The sequence below is a fragment of the Dermacentor albipictus genome, chromosome 1 (assembly GCF_038994185.2).
Source record: "Dermacentor albipictus isolate Rhodes 1998 colony chromosome 1, USDA_Dalb.pri_finalv2, whole genome shotgun sequence".
Taxonomy (NCBI): Eukaryota; Metazoa; Arthropoda; class Arachnida; order Ixodida; family Ixodidae; genus Dermacentor; species Dermacentor albipictus.
In genome coordinates this window covers 307,884,491-307,911,769 of record NC_091821.1, presented here as the reverse complement: position 1 = coordinate 307,911,769, position 27,279 = coordinate 307,884,491, and the positions used below count along the sequence as shown (strand labels likewise).

The 27,279-nt window shown below is 46.3% G+C and overlaps 1 protein-coding gene across 3 annotated transcripts in view; it reads left to right on the top strand.

The window, feature by feature from the left end:
• eIF4A (eukaryotic translation initiation factor 4A) overlaps positions 1–19,219 on the top strand; it is a 36,640-nt gene extending 17,421 nt beyond the window's left edge. For all 3 annotated transcript variants that reach the window (XM_070531525.1, XM_070531524.1, XM_070531526.1), the window contains exons 5-9: positions 8,606–8,715; positions 8,833–8,976; positions 9,462–9,599; positions 13,730–13,899; positions 18,393–19,219. In XM_070531525.1, coding sequence (XP_070387626.1) covers positions 8,606–8,715; positions 8,833–8,976; positions 9,462–9,599; positions 13,730–13,899; positions 18,393–18,537 — 707 coding nt within the window. In that variant the 3' untranslated portion in view covers positions 18,538–19,219. The remainder of the gene's footprint in view (positions 1–8,605; positions 8,716–8,832; positions 8,977–9,461; positions 9,600–13,729; positions 13,900–18,392) is intronic.
• The last annotated feature ends 8,060 nt before the right edge of the window (positions 19,220–27,279 follow it).

The window sequence follows — 27,279 nt, the reverse complement described above, 5'->3', positions numbered from 1 at the left end:
TGCCAATGGAACTTTTGCCATGGGACCTCAATCACTGGTGCTACAAATCTATCTCGTTAAGTATGAACTGAAACATTGCAGTAGCTTTGGCACAATAGCATTATGCTGAGTTTAAGGTTGCATGTTCAATTTTCGGTCATGGATAAGTGTGGCGCAGGGGTGTAACAGCTGCGCCAATTGTGCCATTTTGATGCAGTTGCTAATTTCTGCGCCAAAGATGTGAAATTCATTGAAATTGGGCCATGCTGTGCCAACATGCCCAGACTTGCCGCAGTATTTTTCATTCAAGCTTGATAAAGTGGAAGCTTGGGCGAGTTGGTGTTTCAATATTGACATGTGTGCACAGCGCAAAAGACGAGGACTGAAGGAAGAACGCCTATGTTGTGTTCTATGTCACATTGCTGGAGTTGGTTCTAAATAACTGCTGTAAATATTCACACCTGTTTCTTTTCTGTTCCAAAATTAAGTTTTCTTCCACATTAGACTGCTCCAAATTTAGTATTTGGTGCTCCAAATTGTAGTTATTTCTCTCTGCAACCTTCTCCAAATTTGGATTTTCCTGCTCCCAAATTTTTTCCAAATTTCCTCCAAAAATTGCTCCAAATCCTACTTCAGCTGTAGCACCCCTGGTGGCACGGAAAAATGCTCATTTTCAAGCTTTGCGGGCATATCAAAGAACAGCAGGCAATTAAAGTAATCTGGTTTGGTTGACCCTAGCAGCTCTAATTGCGTCTGCTGTGCTTTGAATGTAGAACTCTGTTTTAAGCATGAGCTATGCAGGAACAGATTGGACAGATGGCGAATCTAGTCTTGTGTGACCCATCTAGATATGTCATCCAGTGCTTGCACCTGCAGCTCTTCTCTGGTGAAGTAGCATGGGTTGCAAGTTGATAAGAGCTTTTCTTATTTTATGCATTTTATCTTCACAAGTTGAAATTTATGGCACAGGGATAATTGAGTTCCATGTGTTCTGTTACCTTGAGCAAATGCATCTTTTGAAGATCAGTTCTTGGTGTATACAGTAGAACCTGGTCCATACGTCCTTGAAAAAATAATGTATTAACCAAAAAACGTTTCATCCAAACTAACATACTCGGCTGTAGTTGACATTTACGTAATGCGAAGTGTGGCGTGAATTGTGCATGAGGCACCAGACGCGCGGCTGTAAAATACATCCTTTGATTGAAGTTTGGCAATGTACTGAATGTTATGTTGGTGCTGGAAAAACGTGTTTCATGGGGACATATAGACCGGTAAAAAATCAACGTAGCTCTATAAAGTCATTTTTTTGTGTTCTCGATTATGAACGTTGGCACCAGGAAATTGTACGTAATGGGATCGTATCGCTGAGGTTCTTCTGTGCCAGTCCATAAGGAAAAGCTAATTAGAATGGCAAAGCAGAAAGTAATGCAAAAGGTGCACATGCTGAATGTGAAATCCTGAATCTATTATAGAGTTTAAAAAATCTGGCTCATTCTGTGATTTTTTTTAATCTTGCGTCGAGTATTAAGAAAACTTCATTTTGCTCCCTGAAAGAGTCTGAAGTAGAGATGTGGGGCAGGGAGTGCACGATTGCAGAAAAATCCACACAAAAACTAAATTGTGACGTTACTTGCACCGTCCTTTCGTGCTAGTTCAAGAAGCCATACGTCAAAGGAGTACAGTCAAACCTCGATATATCGAACACGGATATATCGAATTATTGCGTATATCGAACACTTTCTATATCGCGTGGAAAATCGCATGCATTTTTAATTTTTTATTTCGAACGGGGCCGGATGTAAAATGGATATATCGAACTCTGCCGCCCCAGACCAAGTGCGCTCTGTTGACAGGAGGCGAGCTTTCCCGCAACACTCTCGAAGATAGCGGCGGCGCGATGGGCGTTCCAGACTGCTGCGTACGACAGCTCCCACATCGGTTGCGCCGAGGGCGCCATTTGAACGTAGCGGCGTACACACGCGGTGGCTTGAAGCCAGCCAACGTTACTAGACTATGGAGCCAGCCACAGCCGGTCTCGAGGGGAGCGCGCGCTTCTCTAAAGCGCGCGCTCCCCGGCCGTAAGCCCGGCCGCCTCAATCACGCGCGCCCGCGCCCCCGCCGTGCGCGCGTGATCGAGGTGGCCGTGGAGTCAGTTGGGGCGCTTTGTAGGTGCTGAGCCACACAGCATGTGCATTGAGGACTTCATTGGCGGTGACGACAGCACCGGAACAGTGGCGGAGTCAACAGATGTGGAGATCGTGGCAGAAGTGACTGCTGAGCGCCCAAACGAAGACGCTGCCGAGGCTGATCCAGCAAGCGCTGATGTTGCCCCGCTCCCGACTGCAACTGAGGCTGTAGCTGCTTTGGCCGTTGTACGCCGCTACTGCGGCGCAATAGAAGGCACTGGACCGTCTCTTGTGGACCATTTGGACTATGTTGAGGACGCCATGGTCAAGCACGCGGTTGCCAATATGAAGCAGGCTACGCTGCTTCAGTACTTTCAGCGAACGAAATAAATACTTTGTTTGAAGCTTCATGCGAGTATCTATTGCGCCACGATTGGTTCATTGATTGATTTGTGCTAGTTTTTGACGCGTTTTCTACGTGATTTTATATATCGAATTCTGGCTATATCGAACTATTTTGCGATCACCGCGCTGTTCGATATATCGAGGTTCGACTGTACTTGATTCAATCAAGTTAAGACAAGTGACTAATGCAAAAAGACAAACGTAAATATAAAGAAGTATGGTACTTTTCATAACCTCTTCTTTATAGAACAGCATATAGTTAGAAACCAAATATAATGAAGTGCGTTTGCATGCGATTTCTATATAACGAAATTTCACTGGCACTGCAAAGGAATGCCGAGAGAATAAATGGAGACTTTTAATGATGCAGATGGTCATATCATTAAATTACCAAGCGGCTGCTTGCGAATGCGCCTATCAAATCACGCCACAAGAGCGACCACCGAAGTGGAGCTGCATAATGTTCCGTATGAAGTCCAAATGCGAGGGTCAAACAAGATAATGGCTTCACGAGTGCCGCCTTCCCTCATGAGCATAGGGAAAGAGGGGAGGGAAGCAAGTTCGCAGTAACGCGATCAAGCACATGCAAGGGGGTGGGGAATCGTGGCTGAGCGCATATGCAGCCACGCACCATGCTTTAAAGTAAGGTGTCGTGCACAAAGTCTGCTTGCCCAGACCGTGTGGTATCATGTAAACTGTCTTTCCATGCATTTAGTATTGAAGGCTGCGTAATCTTGCGTTCGTTGACCTGTTCAAACGAGGGGCAGATGAATCATTCGCTCTCCATTGCCGACGCTTCTTATGATAGTGTCGTCCCAGTGCATGTGACGCTATCGTCCGCGGGGACGGTCTGCTCGCCAAAGCTTTGCTGGCTTCGCTTAATTCGTACCGCCGATCTGAAGATATCGTTGACATGGCATGAAACTGCATCATTTGTCGCCAACTGCTGAATTATCAAAATGAATTCCTTTCTCATTTAAATATGCTTTTTTCGATTGTCCGATAGGTCGGAAAATTCTGTGGCTACTTTCCGTGCAAAAAAAAAAAATAGATCAGGAACTCTACTTATTTGCATAAAAGGGCTTATTTCAATACAATGAAATTTCGATGTGACATAGCAAATTGCTGATATTACCGACTTCGTTATGTTGAAGTTTAACTGTGTTTATGTGCACGCTACTTTCCTTGGAAACTTTTTACTTAGTGTCGAAATGAATGCATGGTTTTCTGCAACAGTGTGTCTCACAGCCCATGTGTTCCTTTGAATTCCATCAATAGTGATGCTACACATTTTGTTAAAGGGACACTAAAGGTTAGTATTAAGTCAACGTGGACTGTTGAAATACCATCACAGAAACCTTGAAACGCTTGTTTCATGCCAAGGAGAGACTTATTTTAAGAGAAAATGTGTTCTGAAGCGTCCGCGTACCTCTAGCGCAGTTCAGATCGCCCGCCCTCCGATCAAGGAGTACTGACATCATGGTCTCATAGTGACGTTGCGCCATCGGTGAGTAGAACGGCGTCCTCAGACGGCGCTACGGCTTTTATGCGCAAAACGCAAACGCGCGGCCAGAAACAGCCAAGACAGAGCCGACAGCAGAGCGAAAGCGGGAGTATGGTGGCTAGCGGAAGGAGAAATGAACTACGTCCCACATTACGTCCCACGGCACACGGAGAGTCCGTTTTCGTTAAACTATAGGCTGCGGCGGGCTCGCAGCGTGGTCTGTGAGAAGTGACGAGCCTTTTCGCACTCGCAACAGGGCATAAAAAAGTGCAAATCGACGCAAAACTCGGCCTAGAAACGTGCTTCGCCACAGCCAGGGCTCAATACGACGCAAGCTGGCACGACCCAGACTATACCTCAAACTCCAGCGCAAGACGCCCATACGCTGGTACTTCCTTCTATGACGCAAACTTTGACGCTCGTCGCAATGGACCCTGACACCGACAGATTGGCTCGCGATGGTAGGCTCAACTTCAGCGATTTGAGCACCGATGAGCGCGACCTGCTGCTGAGGGCTCGCACTGCCGGCATCGTTGCGTACTACGACGGCGGCCTCGACACCGGCTCTCCGGAGCGGGAAAGCACCGAGGGCTTCCCACGACATCACATGGACGTGGCATTCTCGCTGCTTGTTCCAAATGAAAGTTTCGCGAGCCAGCAGAACCCTCACAGCACGGCGCAATAACGAAAGTACTAATACTCCAAAGCGTGCGCGGCGCAGAGTCGAGCGAAAACGAAACCTTTCGAACACCCATATTATTAAAGGGTAACATCAAAATGTTATTTTTTCTTAGAATCGAATAGACATAGACAAGTAGCATTTTTTTCCGTCTTATAATCGAATGAAATAATATTTTTAATACGAGTAGTTGAGTATTAGTAACACAAATTATGAGGAGTCCTTTCGTCATCGGGCTAGTACCGGAATGTCGCTGGGGGGTCTCAAATCGTGTCATGCATTTACCTAAATTTCTCGGTTACTAAAGGTCTGTTAGCGATTAAATTGACGCCTTAGACGTTCTAGAACATTGCTCTACCACTTTAACTTGAGTTTCTGGTAACCTTTAGTGTCCCTATAAGGGGGGACATGGGTTTTGGCAACCAAAAATCACGGAAATACTCTATTGTTTTATTGCATTTTTGGAATCTACAGCTATTATTGCATTTACATTGTTAATTTCATACCGATAACACCAGTATTTTAGCCGCAGTGACGCCTTATACGACATGTACTAGCCCTATTTCAGGCGAAACTTGAGCTGAAACGGCACATTTCCCGAAATGCCTGCCTGCTCGTCCACGTGTGCTAGCACGGACATCTTGGTCTCATTTGAAAGAGCCGACGTTTCCTTTCAAGTTTCCACCAGAACAGGCCCCATTCAGCCATTAGCCACTTAGAAAATGAATGGCAAAAAAGGTACTAGAACGTCTTCCTATTCGTCACTTGGTGCACGTGACTTGAGCTAGCCTCCAGATTGGTGGAACTCTATGGCCATCATCTGCTCAGCGCTTGGAGCCGCGCATTGAGGTATGCCATCTTGCCCCAGTGTCAGCGAGGAAGCAGGGTGCGATGTCTGAAACGGAGCGCAAATTTCGTACGCGGCACAAGTTTGGTGTGAACAAAGTGTGACAGACGCTCATGTAAACGTCAAAAAACGCTGCTTAACACTGCAAAGTGCCCAGGATCCCACAATTTCAGCATCCGATGCTAAAATCGTCGATGCAGCAACGGCAGGCCTAACGACTGCATCGGCTGCTGTGGATACTGTGACAAGTCTGTCTGCCGCAGACCCTTCGACCAGCGCTCGCGTACGGCAAGATACAATCTACCAGCAACCCTCCAAGCTGGAGGAGGAGTAAGTGAAAGCCAAAGCAAAGCTATCGGAGTTTTCCTCCGCTCCAGCGACGGAGAGGAAGTGAGGTGACAATACCGACGATGCACTTCGTCCGCCTGATCGGACTGCGTTTACGATTGTGGATTTGAGTGCCGTGAACACTTCATTAACGTTTGCGAACTGCAATATCTAATGGTGCCTCACAAATTGTTCGAGACGAGCGGGAATACGGACTCACTGTGAAGCTGCGTTTTATGTGCGCGAACTGTGGAGAGATTGCGTCACTGCGGAGCTCGTGCGTTCAGTGCTGAACGAATGAAACCCTTCGCTGTGAACGTTTTGGCTATGCGTGCCATGCAGGAAAGGGGAACCGACAGACTGCATTCAATTACGTATCTCGTTGATGGGCATCAGCCGTCGGGCTCTTCACACGAAAGCGTGGCAGAGCAATGTGAAGACGAAGTTGGCGCCAGCGGCGGATCGCGCGGTGTGTAATCTGATGAGCAACTGCCCACAGTCTGTTCACGAGCTTTACGCTGAACTGAACCCGAGTCATACCAGGAACTTAGCGGTGTCATATGACGGGTCATGGATGACCCACGGTCATACATCCCATATCGGTGTCGGCACCGTGATCGAGTTGTTCAGCTGACGTGTGCTCGGCTTTCTGTGCTGGATTGCAGTCGGGGCCTAAGGAGAGGGACCCTTCCTATGGAGCCTGGAAGAATGATTACAAGTGTCAGAAGAATACTAATGAGAAAGCTGGCGAGATGGAGGTGGAAGCTGCCCTCAACCATTTCAGGTGATCATTGAAGCGGCATAATCTGCCGTATACAATGGTATTTTGTGATGGGAACAGACGCAGTTATCTCGCTTTACAAGATGATGTAGTGTATCGGTACATCCCAATTGAAAAAGAGGACTGGGTGAGTCGCATGCAAAAGCTCGTGGGGACGGCTTTGCGCAACTTGGTGGCAAAACAGAGGCCCTGGACATGAGTCTTGGTGGAAAAGGCCGTTTGACAGCAGACTTGATCTCCAGGTTAACCTCATACTACGGATTGGCTCTGAAGACCCACATAAGAGATGTAGATGCCACTAAAAATGCAGTGGTGGTCACATATCACATTACATCAAACGATGATGTGGCTAATCACGCTCTTTGTCCATCAGGCCCAAACTCGTGGTGCAAGCAAAATGCTGCAGTGGCGAAGGGTGAGCCGATTCCAAAACAACCTCGAAAGCTTCCTCCTGATGTGTGTCAGGCTTTACGTCCCATATATGAATGTCTTTCAGACAAGAAACTACTGCAACGTTGCCAGCGTGGTAAAACACAAAATAACAACGAAAGCCTGCATTCGATGATCTGGGCATAATGAAAGAACTATGTTTAAATCCAAGCCAGCAAAGTTGCACCCGCATGGTCGAGAAAGATGGGCGTCGAATGGCAGCATCAGCCAAGAAGCACAAAGCATCAGAAAACTTGCGCCAGTCCCTCGAAAAGCAGCACACTGGCTGGAAGTCAGCAGGACTACGTGCCTGGTGCCTACTGAGCTGTTCCAGGTGTAAATTTGTAAATAAAATATGGTTTTGCATGTTTTCTCGCTTTTTTCTTAAAACATGTTTTTGAGTCACTTCACCAGACTGTCGGAGTGATACCTTATGATCTAGAACAGCTAGAGCAACAATTCTTTCTTTATCAGAAAGCCTAATCTGCATATTACAAATTGCTGAGAGCAGTATTTCAAATTTGTGTGCCTCTATATTTCCATTTTATTTTCTTTTGGTGGGGTAGCCTTAGTACAAGGAAAAAATTTTGATCACCTGCAGAATGGCTATTTATAATTGCATTTGAAAACTTTTTGCAGCATTGCGGTTATTGCACATTGGTAGTATCTGGCTGTTCAATAATGTGCACTTTCTGCTGAGCAGCTTATTTTTTCCCATTGTCTCCGGAGACATAGTGGCAGCACTGTCAATATCCTGAACTAATAAACCTAAAGAAAAAGTATTGCATATTTGAAATCGACACGGAAAAACTAAGTAAGCTTGTTTATTTTCATCAGAGTTGGCCATAAAATGCAGGAAATAATCTCCACAACCCATGTTCTCCCTTAATCAGCTTGCCTAGCTGTGATTACTCGATCAGTAACTTCGGCATGCACAGAGCACTGCCACATGATGTAGCAAGTATACAACATATGTTTTGGGTCCTCCAAAACCGCGGGCAGTGCTGTTGTATTATTACACTTGGCTCTTTCAATGAACACAACTGGCTACTTACTACTGGCACGTGGTCACCTTTGCCTCATTACTGTCGTGGAGCACAAGTTTGGACTGGGCTCTATTGTTTCTTGGGCTTCTCAGTTGAACAGAGTTATTGTTGTTTATGGGATTACATAAATCAAATAACGTAAATAAGTGTGTTCTGCCAAAGGGACTCCATGCAACCTTGGTACTTCGCATTACCTAGAAATCTGAAATACTGGTATTCAATTTCATTAAGAAATTTAGCTTTACGAGTGTGTCTATTGAGAGTGCCGTCATATGGGCATTGTCTTTCTGCAGGCCTTAACTACTTAAGATGCATAGATCTCATTTTTTTGAATGAAGTGTGTTGTAGCATCGCTTTCTGATAGGTGGCAAGTTGTCTTGAGCATAAAAAGGAGCCTAGATCTTGAGGTATGAGTACTTGTTGGCTGATTAATGCTATTGCCATCTATGCTTAATGGTGATGTGCATTCTGTGTTCCAGGAACAAACAACATCCGCATTTTTGTGCTGGATGAGGCTGATGAAATGCTGTCCCGAGGGTTTAAAGATCAGATCTACGACGTCTTCCGGACACTAAACTCAAACATTCAGGTATGCCTTGATACTTGTATGGTCACTCACTACTTAGTAGTAGCCAGTATGAAAAGCAGGCTTTTTCTTTTACCATTACCTTGTGTGTGAAACTTAGTTTGTGTGTTGTGTTTGTAGGTGATCCTGCTCTCGGCTACAATGCCGTCGGATGTGCTGGATGTGACAAAGTGCTTCATGCGCAACCCCATCCGAATTCTGGTGAAGAAGGAGGAGCTTACCCTTGAGGGTATCAAGCAATTTTATGTAGCCGTAGACCGTGAGGTAAGCTTACCAGGAATGTCCAACATTGGGGTTTTATTCACTTTGCTAGTTATATTTGACTAGAAAATCCTAGCAGTAATACCACTGACAAAGTAGTTCATGCACTTGAGCCTGAATTTCTTGGCAACTTGCTGTAATAGTTCCAGTGGCTATGGCATCTGAAAAAAAAAAAAAAAACAGTTGTGAGGCTTCCATTTCTGGCCTCGGTGGCCATGTACTGATGATTGTGTGTTACCCCTGGGAGGTTCACGTAAGGCAAGGTTTGTCCTGGTTCAGCGATCGAACCTTGGGCCAGTGCCTTTTCGGGGCAGTTGCTCCACCATCTGGGCAAACCTGGAGGCTACAAGATGACAGTGCAAGGTTATGTTCAGAGTTATATTGATTCGAAGCTCTCTTTATTTGAGTAGTGTCCTGCACTGTTTGGCTGTGGCATATGAAACTTGTGGCAGCTGCGAGGTGAAACGCAAGTGTGTTCTTGGGTGTAGGAATGGAAGCTGGACACACTGTGTGACCTGTATGAGACGCTGACCATCACCCAGGCAGTGATCTTCTGCAACACGAGGCGGAAAGTTGACTGGCTCACAGAGAAGATGCACGAGCGCGATTTCACCGTCTCGGCACTGGTGAGTGTATCCAATAAAGAGGCCCTGAAACACTTTTTGAACCTGGTAAAAAAATGTTGCCGATCTGTTAGTGAGGCTCCTTTGAACATGTGAGCCAAATATTTCACTGCATGCAACAGGGAATTTACTATCGCAAGTCAAAAGCAGTGAACACACACTTGCTCTCACATACACGATGTCAACAAAAGCTAATAGAAAGCAGTTGAGCGACCAACGCTATTGGCTGATTTCGTGATAGCAAGAACTCTCAGCAATACATAATTGCTAATTTTGAGTCACCTTATTTATTCGAGTATGGTTCTGCCTTTTTTTCCAGAAATGTTAACCATAATTGGCTATCAACCTATATTCGTGACCAGAGAATCTCGATCTGTGTTTACGATCAAGGCCAGTGAAAAAATACTGAGCTCAGCGACGCCGCTGGAGCTGCGAGGGCCAATGCGGAAAACCAAAACGCCATGCAGTGTATGGCGATACCACACATCGAAGCCACAGTCGTGCCAATCGCAAATCACCTTATTTACTCGATTCTAACAGGCACCAATTGCAATGTGCACCTGTATTGTACTACACAGCCGTACAGTACTAACTAAATTAACAAGCATGGTGAAGCCAAAGCAAGCCAAAGTGTGAATAGCATTCAGCATTGTGTCATATAAGACAATTTGCGTGGTGTGCTGTTGGCAGGCCATTGACCTTTAAAAGCACTGGGATCGTACACTTTCAAGACGGTTGCAGCTGTCGCAAGGTCAGAAATTATGGCACTGGCGTTGGGTGAGGTGCCAATGGAACTTTTGCCATGGGACCTCAATCACTGGTGCTACAAGCCTATCTCGTCAAGTATGAACTGTCACATCGCAGGAGCTTTGTCGCAGTAGCATCGTGTTGAGCTTAAAGGGACACTAAAGGCAAATACTAAGTCGACGTGGAATGTTTAAATACCTTTCCAGAAACCTCACAAAGCTTGTTTCGGGCCAAGAAGAGACCTCTTTTGCCAAGAGAAAATTGTCTGAAGGGTCCGAATACGTTTTTCGAAATTCAAATCTCCCGCCACCCAACTGTGGGAGTGGTGACGTTGCATATGCCTTCACTGCCTTTTGCTGCTATCAGTGAGTAAAACTGCGCCCGACAGATGGCGGCACCCAGCCAAGGCAGTGGCGGATTTGCCAATGCAGCTGCTTTTTGGTTCAGTGGCGTAGACTGTTCAGGCGTCCCGTGACATCACATGGAAGCTGAAGCCTTCGCTACTCCAACAACACAAGTATACTCCAATATAGGTCGAACGTAAGCTAAATATAGAAGCTCCTAAACGTTTAGCAGTGGCATTTTAAAGTTTCATCTTAAAATATTCAGCATTCCACAAGCTTTAGATGGAACATCTAAAGCTTCACAGTTTGTGCGAGTTTTGCGAGGCAGCAAAACCAGCGCAGCACTACGCAATCAGGAAAGTACTGAAACGCAAAAGCATGGGCGGCGCAGAGTCGAGTGAAAACGAAACCTTTCAACTGCCCGCGTCATTGTCAACAGTAATTTCAATGAGTTTTCTTTTAAATATGAAATCAGACTGGACAAATAGCGTTTTATTTCATCTTATAATACAATAAGATGCTTCTTTGCAACGAGTATAGTACTATTGACAGAACTTAACTGAGTAGTGCTTTCGTCATCGGGCAAGTGTTTGAATCTGCTATGTCCTGCATTTACCTCGATCTCTCGATTATTAAGGCTCGGTTTGCGATAATATTGTCACCTTAGAGATTCTCAAGCTCTAATCTATGACTTTAGCTTGACTCAGTGTTTGCCTTTAGTGTACCTTTAAAGGGCCCCTCACTATGCCCCATAGCAAATTTTGGACATACACTGCAAGTTGTTACATGTCCTCTTGTGAGCGTTGCGCCGCAAAAAAAAAAAAAAATTTTTCAAATCGACTCATTACTTGTCGAGATAAAAATATTTCAGTGCCGTGAACCCATGATTTCATCAGGCGAGCTCCACTGCCAAGCAAGACACTTTCTCCACTTGCCCCGTCTAGCCTCTGCCTTTCCTGCATTCTCCCATACAGGACATCGAGGATCGCGTGACGTATCTGTCACAGGCCCCGGCGTCTTCATTTTTTTTCCTCCTCTCCTCCTCGGGAGGAAAAGCTGGTCGACCTCTATGTAATGATTCTGAGCAGCAAATGCTCATAACAGAAAGTCGCCTAAAATATTCTTAAGTGAGAAATTGACATGCACATGCAATACCGAGAAAACCAGGATACTTGGGGATTTTCAGTAGTCTGAAAAAACTCCGGGGAAAGCTCGGGGAATTTGTGCCTCAATCAGGGAAAATTAGCTGTAATTTAATTGAAAGGGTTGAAAGTCCCAGTAATGCTGGCTCGAGCAACAGGAATCGTAATGAATCGTCTTTGATTGCCTGTCGTCGGTTGAAGGAGTTGCCAGTGTATAGTCAACGACCGACTTTCTGGATTCTCGATAACTTGGACAGCTTCGCGGCACCACCACGTACCCTATAGAGTCAATGTATCAGAACATCAGAAATTTCGGACGCAAGAACTCTTCGGTGTCCGATTTTTCCGGGTGTTTTGCGTGACCGCAGGTCCGAAACGCATTAATCAAAGCCACCACCGCTACCGTTTCGATTACCTCCCTGCCTCGAACCGGCGCCCTCTCACGCAGATCCGCTGGCAACCGTAGCTCCACTGCGGCAATGCTAGGCCTAGCTGCTTCGACGTTCGCTATTGAGCTTCTAGCTGTTGGGTGCTGTGTTGTTTATTGAAAGAATTCGCTGCTGTCAGCAATGGCACGGACTCCGTCTTTGTGTCCTCACGATTGGCTTAGAAGCTTGGAAAGCACAGTGCATTGCATAAAGCCGGTTCCTGAACCACAGCTTCGCCTCCGTACAGAAATGTTACTTGGTGAAGCATACGCAAAAGTATTGCAGGGAAGCATAACAAGCGTGGGAAGGGGCTATTGCCACGGGACACAGTATGTATTCCTTAATTATACACGCGTGCAGCCGGTATTTCCCGTCACAGTACAAGCACCGATACGCCTAACATGTGTACCGACAGGCCTTCAGAGTGTTTTCGAATGTGCTGTGCCGTTTTGAGCCCTTAAGGACAGTAAGTGACATGCATTTATGTTTTCGAACTCTACGATTTTTTGGATGTTTCTGCGGCCCCTAGGGAGTTCGAAAAATCGGATGTGGACTGTGAAACCGACCAAGAAGATGCTTCAAATGGTCCGTGGGGCGAACTAGTGGCGGAAGGAGGACAAGAACAGAAAGAACGTATGCATTGAGGAGTGAACAGAAAATTAAGCGCGCTGCTGCCGTTTTGAAGGAGCTTGAGTTCAGAAAACAAATTGTTGGCTGATGCCGAGCTGCAGATGTCCCTCATCCAAACCAAAACAGACTCTTTAAAGCAGTGAGACACAATGAGGCATCGTGCACTCGCTGAGAGTATGTCAGGACAGTTGAGGTCGACTTATGAGCTGTTGAGAGAGGATATAAATTGTGACAAAGTTCGGGCTTTATACCACGGAGCTTGCTATCAGTTAGAAATAGCTCATATTCAAAAATATTTGCTTATGTATGCATCTCCTTTTTATTCATGTTTGAGAATGTCCGACTCGATTTGCAATTTTTTTAGAAGACATTTCATTTGCTATGCATTTTCCTAACCCCTTCCTTATATTCTTTTTCTGAATAACATACGCTACTCATTAGTATTCAAATTGGATTATGCCATTTTTGAATTTTTTTTTTTCATATGCTTTTCATAGTGACAGCATTGGGCGATATGGTTCCCGCTCGTCTTGACATAAAACATAGTTCTGCATCACTCAGGGAATCTTGCAAAGGCACTCGTGGAAAACCTGGAGAACTCGGGGAATTTGGAAATGTGAACTTGGTAGACACCCTGATATAGATGCTTGCCACAGCCCAACGTTGACAGTTTGTCTTGAACGGCGACTTTTGAAGTAAAGTCAGATCACAGTTTTAAAGCCCCCTTGTGTTTCTTAACAATTTTACTGGCCTTCATAGTTTGCTTTTGGAATTTTTTGAAACGACTTGTCAGCATTCTGGTTCTTGTATTTAGTTTTGTTCTTTTCCCTCCTTGTGGTTAGCACGGAGACATGGGCCAAAAAGAACGTGACGTGATCATGCGCGAGTTCCGGTCAGGTTCGAGTCGAGTGCTGATCACGACTGACCTGCTTGCCCGAGGCATTGATGTTCAACAAGTGTCCTTGGTCATAAACTTTGACCTGCCCACCAACAGGGAAAACTACATCCACAGGCAAGTTCTTCTCTTGATCTGCATGAAAGTCATGGATAATGACCAATAGCTTGCACTTTCTCTTGTACAGTACAGTTCTCTTGTTCAGCAAGGGCAGAGTGACATTTTTTAGCAACATGTAGTGCATCAACATGTTTTGTTGAAGCTAAATGTGTTAGTGATGGGCACAAATACTTGCAAATAGTGATGTCATAGAGATGCTTTGACTAATGTATGTGCTGACATAAAAAAAGTTCATTAGGTGTGGCAGCCTGTGGTGCTATATTCAATTGGTGAATGTGGCATACATTCATTGCAGTGTGCACTATTTGTGCCACACAGTGCTTGCTTCCTTGCATAATTCTGTAATAGCATCATACCTTCGCAATGTTGACTAGAGCTTACTGAATGTGGGATGTACTGAGGCCATTGTGGCAGATTCAGTGCAAACTGCAGTTCATTGCCGAGGCTCGCAGCTCCAAGCAGCTGCAAGTGCTGGCTGTTTGTTATACCCCACACTTTTGTTTAACTGTGCCAGCATTATCAATGCTCAATTCTCATACTAGGTATGTAGCCCCTCTATATCTAGCTGTCACAGGTAGCTTCGTTTATGATGTGGGTTTTCCTGCGTTTTAACGTTATGCCAATAGTATTTGCCCTTTGTATGACTTCAGGCACAAGAGGAATATGACGTTGTCCTGACATTGTAGAACCATTAGAGGTACTGCGAAGCTGTCTGTGTCATGTTAAGAAAGCTGCAAAGATCAGATTGGGAAAAAAAAAGAAACTGGGAGGAAACCGTTTGTTTTGACAAGATTCAACACTTGAAATACAAGATTGTTACGCGAACAAAGGATTAAGGACTAGAGACTATTTACAAAGTATACTCACAAAGGATAATGCAGCGCTAGCCAGTTCAGCTGACAATTTGAGAGCCAGAGTGTGCACGTTGTCTTCATCGGGGTGCCCGCGTGCATCATCCACAAGAAACACGCAATATGCATGTATCAATGTCAAAATAATGTAGATGGACACTCGGTCATCCAAATGCCAGAAAACAGCATTTTGTCACCACGGATAGTCACTAAGGAGCTCAAAATTGTGCAAGAACACAAGTTCACAAGTCTTTCATCCTACCCATCGCTCAGTGTGGCATATTAGTATCATTTGTTAGCTCAAAATTTCACCTAATTGTTTAGACCATCCTACCTTATGTCTGCATAGAAGTGCCAACGTCAGTTAAAACCCACTCTTGACGAAGTTCCTGATGCATGCAGCCTTCCTGTTGGCGGCTGTTGCAACTAGTGTATCATCGCTGAAGGTGGAATGTCCACCTGCCTTGAAAACTGCCTTGGGCCATATCAAAAAAAGAAATCGCACCTGAAAGTAGATGCAAATAGATGCTCATTTTAAAAACATTAGAAATTGACATTTGTGTAAAGCAAAGCACAAACCTCCTCTGCTTCACATGACGTGAAATATTTGGTGTTTGTAAAAATTGGTGTGAGCAAACAGAACAAATCGTGTTGTGCAATCTTTGTGCCATGTTAGCAATAAAGCAACAGTGAAGCAAGACCCTGTGCTTCCTGCTTAGACTGTTCAAGACCTGGTGTGTCTAATGTCACCATTAGCGGAGACTGTGCACTCGCAGCTCTTAACCCTTTGAAGGTTTTTGCCGTACATGTACGGCGGCAGTTTTCTGTCCAGCAAGGTCTTTGCCGTACGGGTATGGTTTCGACCCACCGTTTGAAATTTCGCGCCATAATGACGATGCGTGCTCACTGGGAGGTGCTGCCACCTCTTAGGACTTACAAGAAGCGTTTGAAATTTGTGCTACCTTCTTGGGGAGATAAACAGAACTTATTGCTAGCTTCAGCGCATAGCGCAGACTGCAGCAACACCCCTTTTGCGGTTTCGGTTCGACTCCCTAATCTAAGCTCGACTCCCTAATCAGAACCGGTCTCAAGCGCGTGCTCGGCCTTCCGCAGTCCACAAGCACTGAGAAGCTGCTGGAGCTAGGACTCCATAACACCATCGATGAGCTAATCGAAGCTCACACAGCGGCTCAGATAATGAGACTTTCATCCACTAAGCCAGGGATTAAGATTTTAGAAGCAGGAATCCAACCCAGACTTGAACCGGCGACCAAAGTTAGCTTGACCCGGGAAACCAGAGCTCGCATCATGGTTGACCCCGTCCCGCGAAACATCCACCCAGTGCATAACCAGGGTAGAAGATTCATGACAGCGAAGTCCATCTTTAAAAAGATCAATCAGCAGAAACTAGATGCCCTCTTTGTCGATGCTGCCAGATATGACAGTGGAGATAAGTTCGCTGTCTCGGTGGTAGACGCGGGGGGCAACCTGGTCAATGCAGCCTCTATTTATACTAAGTTTGCCCATGTGGCGGAGGAAGCGGTGATCGCTCTGGCTTTTCACAGCTCAAAAGTTCCCGCTATCGTCTTCTCGGACTCACGCACAGCGGTTAGATCCTTCTCGTACGCCCTCATATCTGAACAGGCGTACAGTATTGTGATCAAAGCACTTCAAAGGACTAGGGAGAGTACCGAAGAAGGATACCAAATCTCGTGGTTCTCAGCCCATCTAGATAGCTCAATTAAACCGCTTGGATGCAATCCGAACGAGCAGGCCCACCGGAGAGCGCGCAATGTTACGCACCGCGCTGTCGCGGGTAGCCAGGCTTGGAACGAGGTCATCCACTAAGATCCATTAAGTACATTCCACGAAATTTTTTCCCATTATCGACTAGGCAGGAGGACATTTCCACCCCCTCACCCCAAATTGAACAAACCTCAGGCTACCAGGCTAAGACTCCGGCAAACCCGTTCATATCCCACTCCTCGGTCTCTTAACAGGATAGATCCTGAACACTCACAGTCGTGCCCCAAATGTGGTCATGACTCATGCTTTTTTGACCACATGCTCTGGCTGTGCCCAGCCCTTAACGCCTCTCCACCCATCATGAAAGAACAATGGCAGGAATCTCTCAAGAGCAGCAATCTCCACATTCAACTCCAGGCTGTCCAGAGGGCCCACGACATTGCTGCGGGACTTGATCTCCCGGTTCCATCATGGGCGGAGCCACCGACTTGATCTTCGGGAGCCTTCGGTTTTGGCTCCCCGAGGTCTCAGTCCCTCAGGACTCAAATAAAGTTCTTGTCATGTCATGTCCTCCACTACGGCGTGCCTCATAATCAGAAAGTGGTTTTGGCACATGAAACCCGATAATTTAATTTTTTTTAACATTGAGGCAGCTTGCCCTACCGCGTCATCGCTGCCACCGCTATCTGATGCAAGCACGGTCGCGACGATCGCCTCCTCGGTTAGAAGCACTTAGTTTCCAAATCTATAGCTGCGCGCTTTCTTTCCACCTGCAACGATGTGCATTGCTGATGATCAGTGGGCGGATCAGCAATCTTCCATTTCGGCGGCACAAAACCTGTGGCCAGGAATGATCGATGCAAGCACCGAAGACGAACGCGTGCGATTAAGCTGTTTGCAGAACTGTGCTAAATTAGGAGCCAGCGAGCAACATATGAGCAGAGCAGTTGGTGCGGTCCATTCTTGTATCGGAGGGTGGGGCGGCGTAGAGCTGTGCGCACAGCCCATTCTTGTTTGGAGGGTTGGAAGGGCAACGGGGAAGAGGCGCTTGGAGATGGCTACAACATGAGCGCGCGGCGGCCCATCATGCAGCGGCTTGAATTTGTCGTATTCTTTTTTCTTTTCAAGGATTTCGCATTTCACTACCTTTCGGCTCGGCCACCCAGCAGCCAAACTTCATCGTTATAACCGATAATGTGGCATCGAGGCACTGTAGTAAGCAGGTTATTTCACCATGGAAAACATACAAAGTTGACGGTGCAGCAGCTTCTCATTGTGATAAGCAATATATTGTTAATACCAATATCCTTATAAGTGGGTTCGACTGTATATGGGGACCCGGCAGCTTCAGTGGGGTTAGTATCATTGCGAAAAACCTCATTGAAGTGCAAATATCAATGTCACTGCTTTGGAAAGGCCTCCTAATTTGACTACTCGGCAGTTCAAATTTCATTTCAGTCCCTGTTTCTTCAAAAGTTCGTTGAAGCCGAAATACCAAATAAAACGCCTCTGTTATGAAGATACTAATTTTTTTTCTATGGGCAGCTGACGAGAAATCAGAAAATCTGTTCTGTCGAAAATTTCATTTATTTCCTTTTGAGGGACACCAGGAGGGGGTGGGGGTAGTTTTCTGTTAGTGTTCACCTAGTGGACATCTGTCTGCTGCTGAAGTTCTGATTGGCTGGAGGTGCCTGTGGTCGTTTTTGCACGTTACCCCAACCGAGCCAATCAAAACTCCTGCATCAGTTGAATTGGACATGCCCACTACGTGGACACTTACAGAATATCTCCCCCACCCCTCAATTTATTATTTAATGTGGTCTTGAATAATGTAGATACTGTGCATGGATTGTTCCTTTGCTAAACTTTCACTTTGTTTCTTTTCTTTTTCAGAATTGGCCGAGGAGGTCGGTTTGGTCGCAAAGGTGTTGCCATAAACTTTGTAACCGAAGAAGACAAGCGCACCCTTAAGGACATTGAGGGCTTTTACAACACAGAGATAGAGGAAATGCCCATGAATGTGGCTGACCTGATCTAAGTGTGGCCCTGTGACACAGCGATGGGGCTAGCAGAAGTGTATGGGCAGAGGGAAGACTGAAAAAAAAAAATCGGCACATCCGCAAGCAGCAGCTGGACTTGGGAGAAGTGAAAAAGGGGACAGAAAAATGGGGGAGGTGTGGCAGGTTCACCGTGCTGCAGCCGTGGCCAGCTGGTACACACGCATTGTGCTCTTGCCACTGGCATGTTACCAACAGCGGAATATTGGTTGCAAGCGCTGGGCGTAGGCATGGCTTTTGGGAGCTCTGGCCATGTACCCATTGAGGGAGATCAAAATTTAACGCTGAGTCGTACACATGTAACCCCATTGGCTTGTTTCTAAGAGCTCGTTCTTTTGCTTATAGTCCAGTGTCCCACCATTGTTCGCTGTTGTTGGTGTGCAGTGGCCTGGAGTGCATCAGCGGTGGCCAGCTGTGCAGTTTTTAAAATGGGGTCGAAAATTGCTCGAGATTGTGATGTCAGGGCGTTGCCTGGGACGAGACTATTTGTCAACTCCCCTCCCCCAACATTGCCTTGTTCGTGGCCTCCTTTTTTTTCTTTTTTTTTACTTGCCACGTCGAGGCAAGTTTCTGTGAAAGTTGCCACAGGTGACTCAAAACTAAATAAAAAATGCTAATGGTGTTAATAAAAAAGGGAGGAGTGCTTTCTCCCCTGTGACATGACCTTGTTGTGTTTCCACTGTCTTGGCATTTGAGGAATGAAGTTACTTTTTTGAAAGGTGTCCTTATTTCTCAATTCCAACATCTAACCAATTAACCTTATTTCCTGAAAATCGGAGTTTGACATGTTCCCGCTGGGCGTTTGTATAGCAGCCTTGCTGGGTGTTGGTGCCTGTGCTTGGAGTATGTGTTTGCTGTTTTCTGTACATATTGTACACCTCCAACTAATTGATGTAATGTTGCTCCACGAGTTTGCTTTGTACAATAGTAGGCAGCATATTTATAAAGCAAGGGGAGCGAATGTTCTTGTCCAAGAGGCCTAGTGTGCATACTGAAAGCAAGTTGAATCCTTTAGCTGCTGGTATTTTGCCACAGTGTAGTTCAGTATTGTACTAGCATATAGTATATTGTGTGCTTTGCTAACATTGTCACTGCTTATATAAAATGCCCTTATTTGCAGACATTGAGTGCTATTCGAACTTTTATCGGGTTGGACAAGTGAAGGTGTGTTCTCTATTTTTCTGCCCAACAATCGCGGGAGATTTGGGGGGACATTTTGGTACGCCGAATAAAGCTAATATTTGGAGAGTATAACGATCTGTTCTTTCCACAATGGTGCATTAAGCATAAGAATTTGAGATGGAAGCATATGATGAGGGCTGTTGCAGTATGAATGCACATACACATAGATCATGAATGGCTTTTGTTACTCTGCACCAATTTCAATATCTACTTGTGGCTTGATGCATATGCGCAGTACAAAGGCATAGGCAGAAATTTCGTTCGGGGGGGGGGGGGTGTTACGTTGCAGCTCGGCAACCTTAAGAGGAAGCTTTAGCTCGGGTGCTCCTATCAAAATACATGTAGAATGGGAATTCGTTTTTCTCGGCAACCACTGCGCCAAATTTGACGAAGTTTCTTGCATTTAAAAGAAAAAAAAAGGGGGCGGGGGTTCTAGTGACTGCTAGTTTCTAATTTTTTATTTGGTCGTCAATCTTTTTATTAAAAATTGGCCAAAATCGCAAATTTTCAGGAAACGAAACTATGAAGTTTAAATCTCCAACTCAACAATGATAAATGATAGCACAGTTCTGTGAATTTCATCAATAGCATATCTACAGCGGACAAAATTGATATGTTGCACGTGAATCTAAAAAAACTAGTTCTATAGAAACACGGCTTTTGCAGAACCCTTGTACACGTAACTAATTCACGTAAGATACAAATTGACATACCAAATTTGTCCGCTTTGACTGTTATAATAGATGCCGTTGACAGAACCGCGATATCTGTTCTTGATGCAGAGCTGTTTGTTAATGTCGTGCTCCTATATTTTTCGAAATACTTTAAACAAAATTCAGGCCCTAAATCGAAATTCCGCTTCCAACAGACACTACAATTTAGCTTTCTCAAATGCAACAGATTTAATTGATTCCTCTTAAACAATTTGTCGAGGGATCAAGTACATTGTCATTGCCAAAGCTGCTGCAAACGAATTATTGAACGCTACGCACCGTAAAAACAAGTAAAATATATCATTCTTCATAAAAATGTATGTGCCAAGAATTGTGTCCAAAACTGATATCCATGCTTCCATGTTGTCTATTTAATAAGTAAAAATATCACACGAACTTTAAAACTATATCAGTTCGCAACCACAAAGCAGTGCATGCCGCTGATGTGAAAAAATCTAAAGGACATGAAACGAACAAGTTGAGGACAAATATGTTAATGAAACTTGGTCATTCAAGAACCGTGTTTATATTCATGTACGTATGCAACGGCCAGTGCAAAATATCAATGACGCTGGCATTTGTTCCAATGTATTGCGTAGGAGCAGCTGTCACCGGCCGTGTATCGTGAGTAATCGCACCGAAATTATAGTCTCAACAGAGGGCACGTATAAAAAGCAGTTCTGCAAAATATACGAGCGCGAGTCAATTGAAAGTGGGCCAATGCGAATATATGACAAACGAGGTACTTTATTCAAAAGCAGTCGCCATGAGCATTTAGACATTTGTCCCATTGACTAAGGAGTCGCGTGATTCCGGTCACATAAAATTCCTTGGGTTGCTGCTTCAAAAAGTCTGCTACTGACTCTTTCACGTCATTGCCCGACAAGAATGTGGTTCCCTTGAGCTGTTTCGGTTGCCCCAAATGTGGATGTCGCAAGGCGACAGGTCTTGGCTGTGTGGCGTATGTTGCAGCGTTTCCCACTTGAACGTTGCCAGTTTTGCATTAAATGCAACGATGTGAGGACGGGCATTGTCGTGGAACAAACACTAACGACCTCGATACCATGAGATGCGACGCACACGCGTGGTAACTGTGCCATTTTGTTCGCAGCTGGCCAAGCTGTCTCTACAGTCCTCTGTTGGCACAGCACCTCGTCGCTCTCACTCTGGCCTTTAACGGCCTCTGTTGCCACTGAGGCATCATTAGCGGCTAGTCCTTTCCGTTCACCTATGAATGTGCAGCAAATCTCACAGGCACTACTCTTCTCGTTGGCTTTTGGCGAAAATCCGCTAGATACTTCCTCATTCTTTTGCTCTGTACTGTCTACAGAATTTTCAGACAGGCGTTGTCTCTGTTCCTTTCTCTGCTGAAAATATTGTATCTGTTTTTCCAATGCTGCCTTCTCTTTCTCGTACTTTTGCTCACGCTCACGTTCTTGACGCTCACACTTAATCTTAAGTTTTTGGCGCTCACGCTTACGTTCACGACGCTCACGTGGTTCTTGCATCACCTCCCAAGCAATGTTAATGCTTTCATCATCATTGCCACTATCTTGAATCGCCTTTATGATAGCTGGCTTTTTCATCTGTTCGTCCGCCTCAACTCCCAAATCGTCGCACACCAACAACAAGTCTAACCTCGTCAACCTTCTATGTTCTATGGCAGCTGCCCCGACTGGTGGTTAGAACTGTTTTCCTTAATGAATTTGTGGAAACATACAATATGCAACAAATTCCCAATTCCTAGAATTACAAAATATACACAACATTTGAAGTCTGGCGAATCAAAAGGAAAATAACCATGCGCTCACTTACGGTTGCAGCACCCTGCCATCTGGTTCATCAGTCCGCTCTTCCCGGTTCCTCAGGACTCTCTGGGTCGAAGGCTCGCTCTTCGCTGTTCTCAGTTCCTCGGGACTTCTTTGGACGAAGGCTCTTTCTTCTTCGCTGTTCCGGGTTCCTCAGGACTCCTTTTGGACGAAGGCTCTTTTTCGCTGTTCCGGGTTCCTCAGGATTTCTCTCGACGAAGGTTCATGCGTAGCGCTGCCACCAGTTGTATTTGGAGACGATCCCACCGCTGGCATCCAGTTTTTGCATCTGGAGGACAATCCCAATTGCTGTCCCCCAGATTTTGCACCTTGCCATTGAGTGCGGGAGTTGGCCGAAGTTGAGGAGCACTTTGAGATAAAAACTGGAGGTTGAATTACATTATTTACAGTGAGAGTACAAAGAAATTAACAGTCATAAAGTCATTACGGGCCGGCAGCAACTCGGACGCTGCGGCCCGTGGCAAGAAGCTCGAAAGGGATGAATGAAGGAATGCTCTCTTGCTGCTCCCGGTCTCTGGCTTTTAACCCTTTCGGTGTCTCGAAGTCACGTCACGTTCGGCCAATCGGCGAGCCCGCTCAGGTGGCGTCAGTTTCGGCCAATGGTAGGCGCCCGTGCGATTGTGTCACACCCGACGCACAGGGTCGCTCCTTGGGCCCCAAATGTCCGAGAGCTTACTACTCTATGCGGTATTGCCTTCCCAGTCTGCAACTGCCTTCACAAAGGCGGATAGGGGGATTGCTTCCAGGGCTTCACGGTGCATTACAGCCGTCTTGCCTCGGGTCCCACGTTACCTGGAACATTGCCAGGATCTCGCTACACTTTCGGGAAGAGTCAAGCAGCGAATAGCTCCACCTGCGGCGCACGAGATGGGGGACGCCAACTCGTTTGCACGCGCCGCGCCTCGGGAACGGGGTAGATCTGCTTCTGCGTTCCTTATTTAGGTGTGACGCGATTCGATGTGGTCTGGTGAACTCGAAGGAGGCTCAGGAAAAGGTCCCGTATCTAACAACGTGCACGGCAGGCATACGGCGACTAATTTCTTTTTACGACATACCTTCAGCAGTCAAAAACTTCACGGCACCACGCTGTTCAACTTTTGGAGTTTCCAATACGTCACGCAACCATGTTCAACCGAATGTATGAGAGCATTACAGAACCTTTATTCTCACACCTGCGTGTCACTTTTGTAAATTTGACATCCCTCTCTTCTACGCACATGCCTCGCAGATAATGAACCTAACCATTATTGCGCGGGGTGGGCAGGCTCACTTTCATTTGACTCGCCCTCGTACATTAGAAATGCGAAGATACAATGGGGTATACAAATGCGAAGATAGAGCTTGATAAATGGCAAAAAAGTGTCACTGGAAACAAAGATTACTGAACGTATACAGAAACTCTCCCAACAAGATATTGAAATATACGTATAAGTCTCCAATAAATGTACGTATCTAAGAAAAAGTCACGGTGTATAATGCGTCAAACGAAGCAAATAAACATGTCGCAATCACAGATTCACAGAATCCTAGAGACCGCCCCCATTCCATCCACTCGTCCCGATGTATCGAGCGCGACGGAAGATGACATTGGAACGTCCATATAATTGCTATCGCAATAATATAATAAGAGTATCCGGCAACTGAAGCGTCCCGTGGCCCATTACTTTCCACAAAGGAAGAAGTAACGAAATGGAACTTTTACCATGCAACAATTCGTTGCGCCGCAACAATGTATTTTTTCCTTTTGTGGGGCGGGGGCACCGAAATTAAAGAACCCCAAGGAAAATATGTTGGCCACAATTGAATGCCTACTTTGTGCACCTAATGTGGCTACCGAAGGAATATCGAAAAAAAATGTGAAACGCTTGGTCCACAGAGGCTGCTACTGCTACTGCTACTGCGCATGCTACTGCTACTACTGCATACTGCTCGGTATCCTACACCGGCGAGCCAAGACTTTCCGGAGAGGTTGCGCTCAAGCGAACGCGTGCAATCCATTGATTCCCCACAGTGATGGCGGCGAGCGACCATTATTTCTTTTTCTCGTCTGCTAGCCAGAAAGCGTCTAAAACTCTACCGGGCTAATATCCTCTAGGCCAAAGCCAACCGAACACGCACCGAAGTGCGCCGCGCGGTGGTCAGGGCAACACGAGAAAAACGTATGCGCTCTGGCTTGCTCTCCCAGCCCGCGGGTAGGGTAGCAAGACCAAAAAAAAAAAAAAAAAGAAAAAAAATTGAAGACGCTCAATGTGTCCTTGTGAATAAAAGTCAAAGTAGGAAAAATAAATAAGAGCGTAGTTACCTTGGCTGGCTTTAGTGTCTTAACATGGATGCTTTGGCGTAGGTGAAAAAAAAAATTTGATATTTTTTATGTGACATGACAGCACAAATGAGCCACCAGAACGCTTCATCTCATCGGACCTCGCTGTGTGCTTTGTCAACTTGTCTGATAGTGTGTTGATTTGGCTTGTCCCGTTGTATGTTACAATGCAAGACCTTAGAAAAGTCGACGCACCTTTGGCGTCAAACCTTTATAACAGCATTAGACGCACAAAGTTCCGCACTTGGAAATCTAAAGCACTACTTTAGAAATGTCAATGCACCTTTCACATCAAAAGTTTATAAGATTTATACCCATAAGGTTTCAGAATTGATATCCATGCGCTCCATAGATTCAGCGGCCTCCGCTAGATGCCACGGTGAGCCTGTTTGTCATCAAAACGCCATTAAAACTGTGTTCGGATGGGGCTGCTTGGGTTTGTGAATACCGGTGCATGGGCGTTGCCACGAAATCCAGCCAGAGTTTGCAATTTTCGCAGTGAAATGTCTTTTCGAGCATGAAAAAGACATTCTAGACAAAATCCAGAATGATTTCCCGCGCTTTGGTCGGCGGTGCATTGACAGCACGAACAAATTTCGGGGGGGGGGGGGGGGGGCTGAAGCCCCATAAGCCTCCCCCCCCCTCCGGCTACGCCCCTGGCGCAGTAGTAGCATGGAGTGCTGCGTGCATTTTGCGTCCTACTGTCTATATTGAATCATGATTGCAGTAGGACCTTTGGTAGTATTCAAATGAAACATGGCGCCACTGTCAACTTGTGATCCATAACCATTAACTGTCTGTAGAGCAGGCAATCTTAAGGTGGGTAATGTGATTGTAAATTTATTCGTGGGGGGTTGGTGACTGCCGGAAAATTTAGTATTCCTGCTTGGACAAAATAGGTGTGCCTGCGCTCAGCCGTTACTGGCTGTGTGCCAGGTTCTGGACAGCCTCGCAAGAAAAATTCGTGTGCCAGATGTCGGGCGAATGATTGGCTGCTGTTGGGGAAGCCTTCCCGTGTCAAGTGTTAAGAACACCGTCGGAGTAAGCCAATATGGGCTGACGTGTGAGCCAGGACGAAATAATAATAATATTTGGGGTTTTACGTGCCAAAACCACTTTCTGATTATGAGGCACGCCGTAGTGGAGGACTCCGGAAATTTTGACCACCTGGGGTTCTTTAACGTGCACCTAAATCTAAGCACACGGGTGTTTTCGCATTTCGCCCCCATCGAAATGCGGCCGCCGTGGCCGGGATTCGATCCCGCGACCTCGTGCTCAGCAGCCCAACACCATAGCCACTGAGCAACCACGGCGGGTAGCCAGGACGATGGCCGAAGCTCTAAGCCCTTGGCGTTAAGGTAAGCGGCCCCCTGACGATCGCGATACCAGAAAAGCGCTGGGCGGCGTTTCATCCCTTACCCTGTGTCGCCACGCACTGGCCCGATTTTGCGGTGCAGCCGTCGCAGTGTGCGATCTGTCGCTTGTCGCCTGAAGTCCACACGGCGACTTTCGCCGGCGACAGCATCATTGTGCAACATGGCAGCAACCAGGGCTCTTGCAATTTGATCTCTGCGGCGACAGCAAATGGTAAAATCGGTCATCGCTTCGTCTCATCTCAAGCTGAGGCCGAAGTATCGGCGTTGCCTTGTTATTGAGAGGTTTGTTTTGACGCTGTTGGTCTAATACGCCACCGAGATCCGCAAGAGTTTTGCTCGCCATGCCATTTCAGGCTGGCGGCATAGGCCGGATTCCGGTATGCATTGACGCATTAAAGCCCGAGCTAATGCACCTTGGTGAAGACATTGCCCCCCCCCCCCTGCCCCCCTTCGCGCTTTTTTTTACATGCTTATGACTTCATTCGGGCAGTGTATCATTTTGAACTTCACGCTATGTCGCGTCAATATGGTGGCTCCGCGTCGCGGTATGCGTGTCGTCGCTTGAATTAGCTCTAGGGTGCTATTCTCGACGCGCATGGCGGCTGCACGGCCGCCATGTTGACTCTGGGCTGTGTAGCATAGAGTGTTATGCACTGTGGAGAGCTCACTTGCCTTGAAATTTGTCTGGGAAACGGAAGTTGCATTTTGCGTTTTCATCAAGATGACGAAATGTGACGTGCAGCTGCAAATTTTATCACTGGCAGCTATATTGCGACGTTAGCGCTTCAAAAAAAAAAAGTGAGCGGTAGCGTACAGAAGTCAGTGCAATGCATCTGCAATTTCGCGAATATGCGGTGGCGATGCAAAACAGCCGCCATGCCAGCTTGCTGATTGGCTAAAGGAATATGCTATGGAGAGCATCAGAGGAAGGCATGGAGGAAGGAAACTCAGGAGAGGCCCTGACGTCATTCTTTGTGAAGCTAAAGTGAAGCCGGAAGTTGGCGTTGCTCCGCCTATAGACGAGGCAACCTAAAGTTTGCCCGCGCGGCACCAGCGCCGAATGCTCCCCTAGCGGACCGATGGAAGTTTCGAGGGTCGTCGCTGCGCTGGCGCGCGCCCGTGTTCTGTACGGCGGGAGCGCCCGTGCGCGTGGTTTTTGCGATGCCGAGTGCGACCTCACCAACCTGGAAAGGTGGCACGCAATACTGATGTGTTGTTGATTGCCACAGCAGCCTCGAAAACACGAAAGGTCGTACGCCGCCCGTGAAGTTCTACAGATTTCTGGGGAAGTGGTACGAGAAGG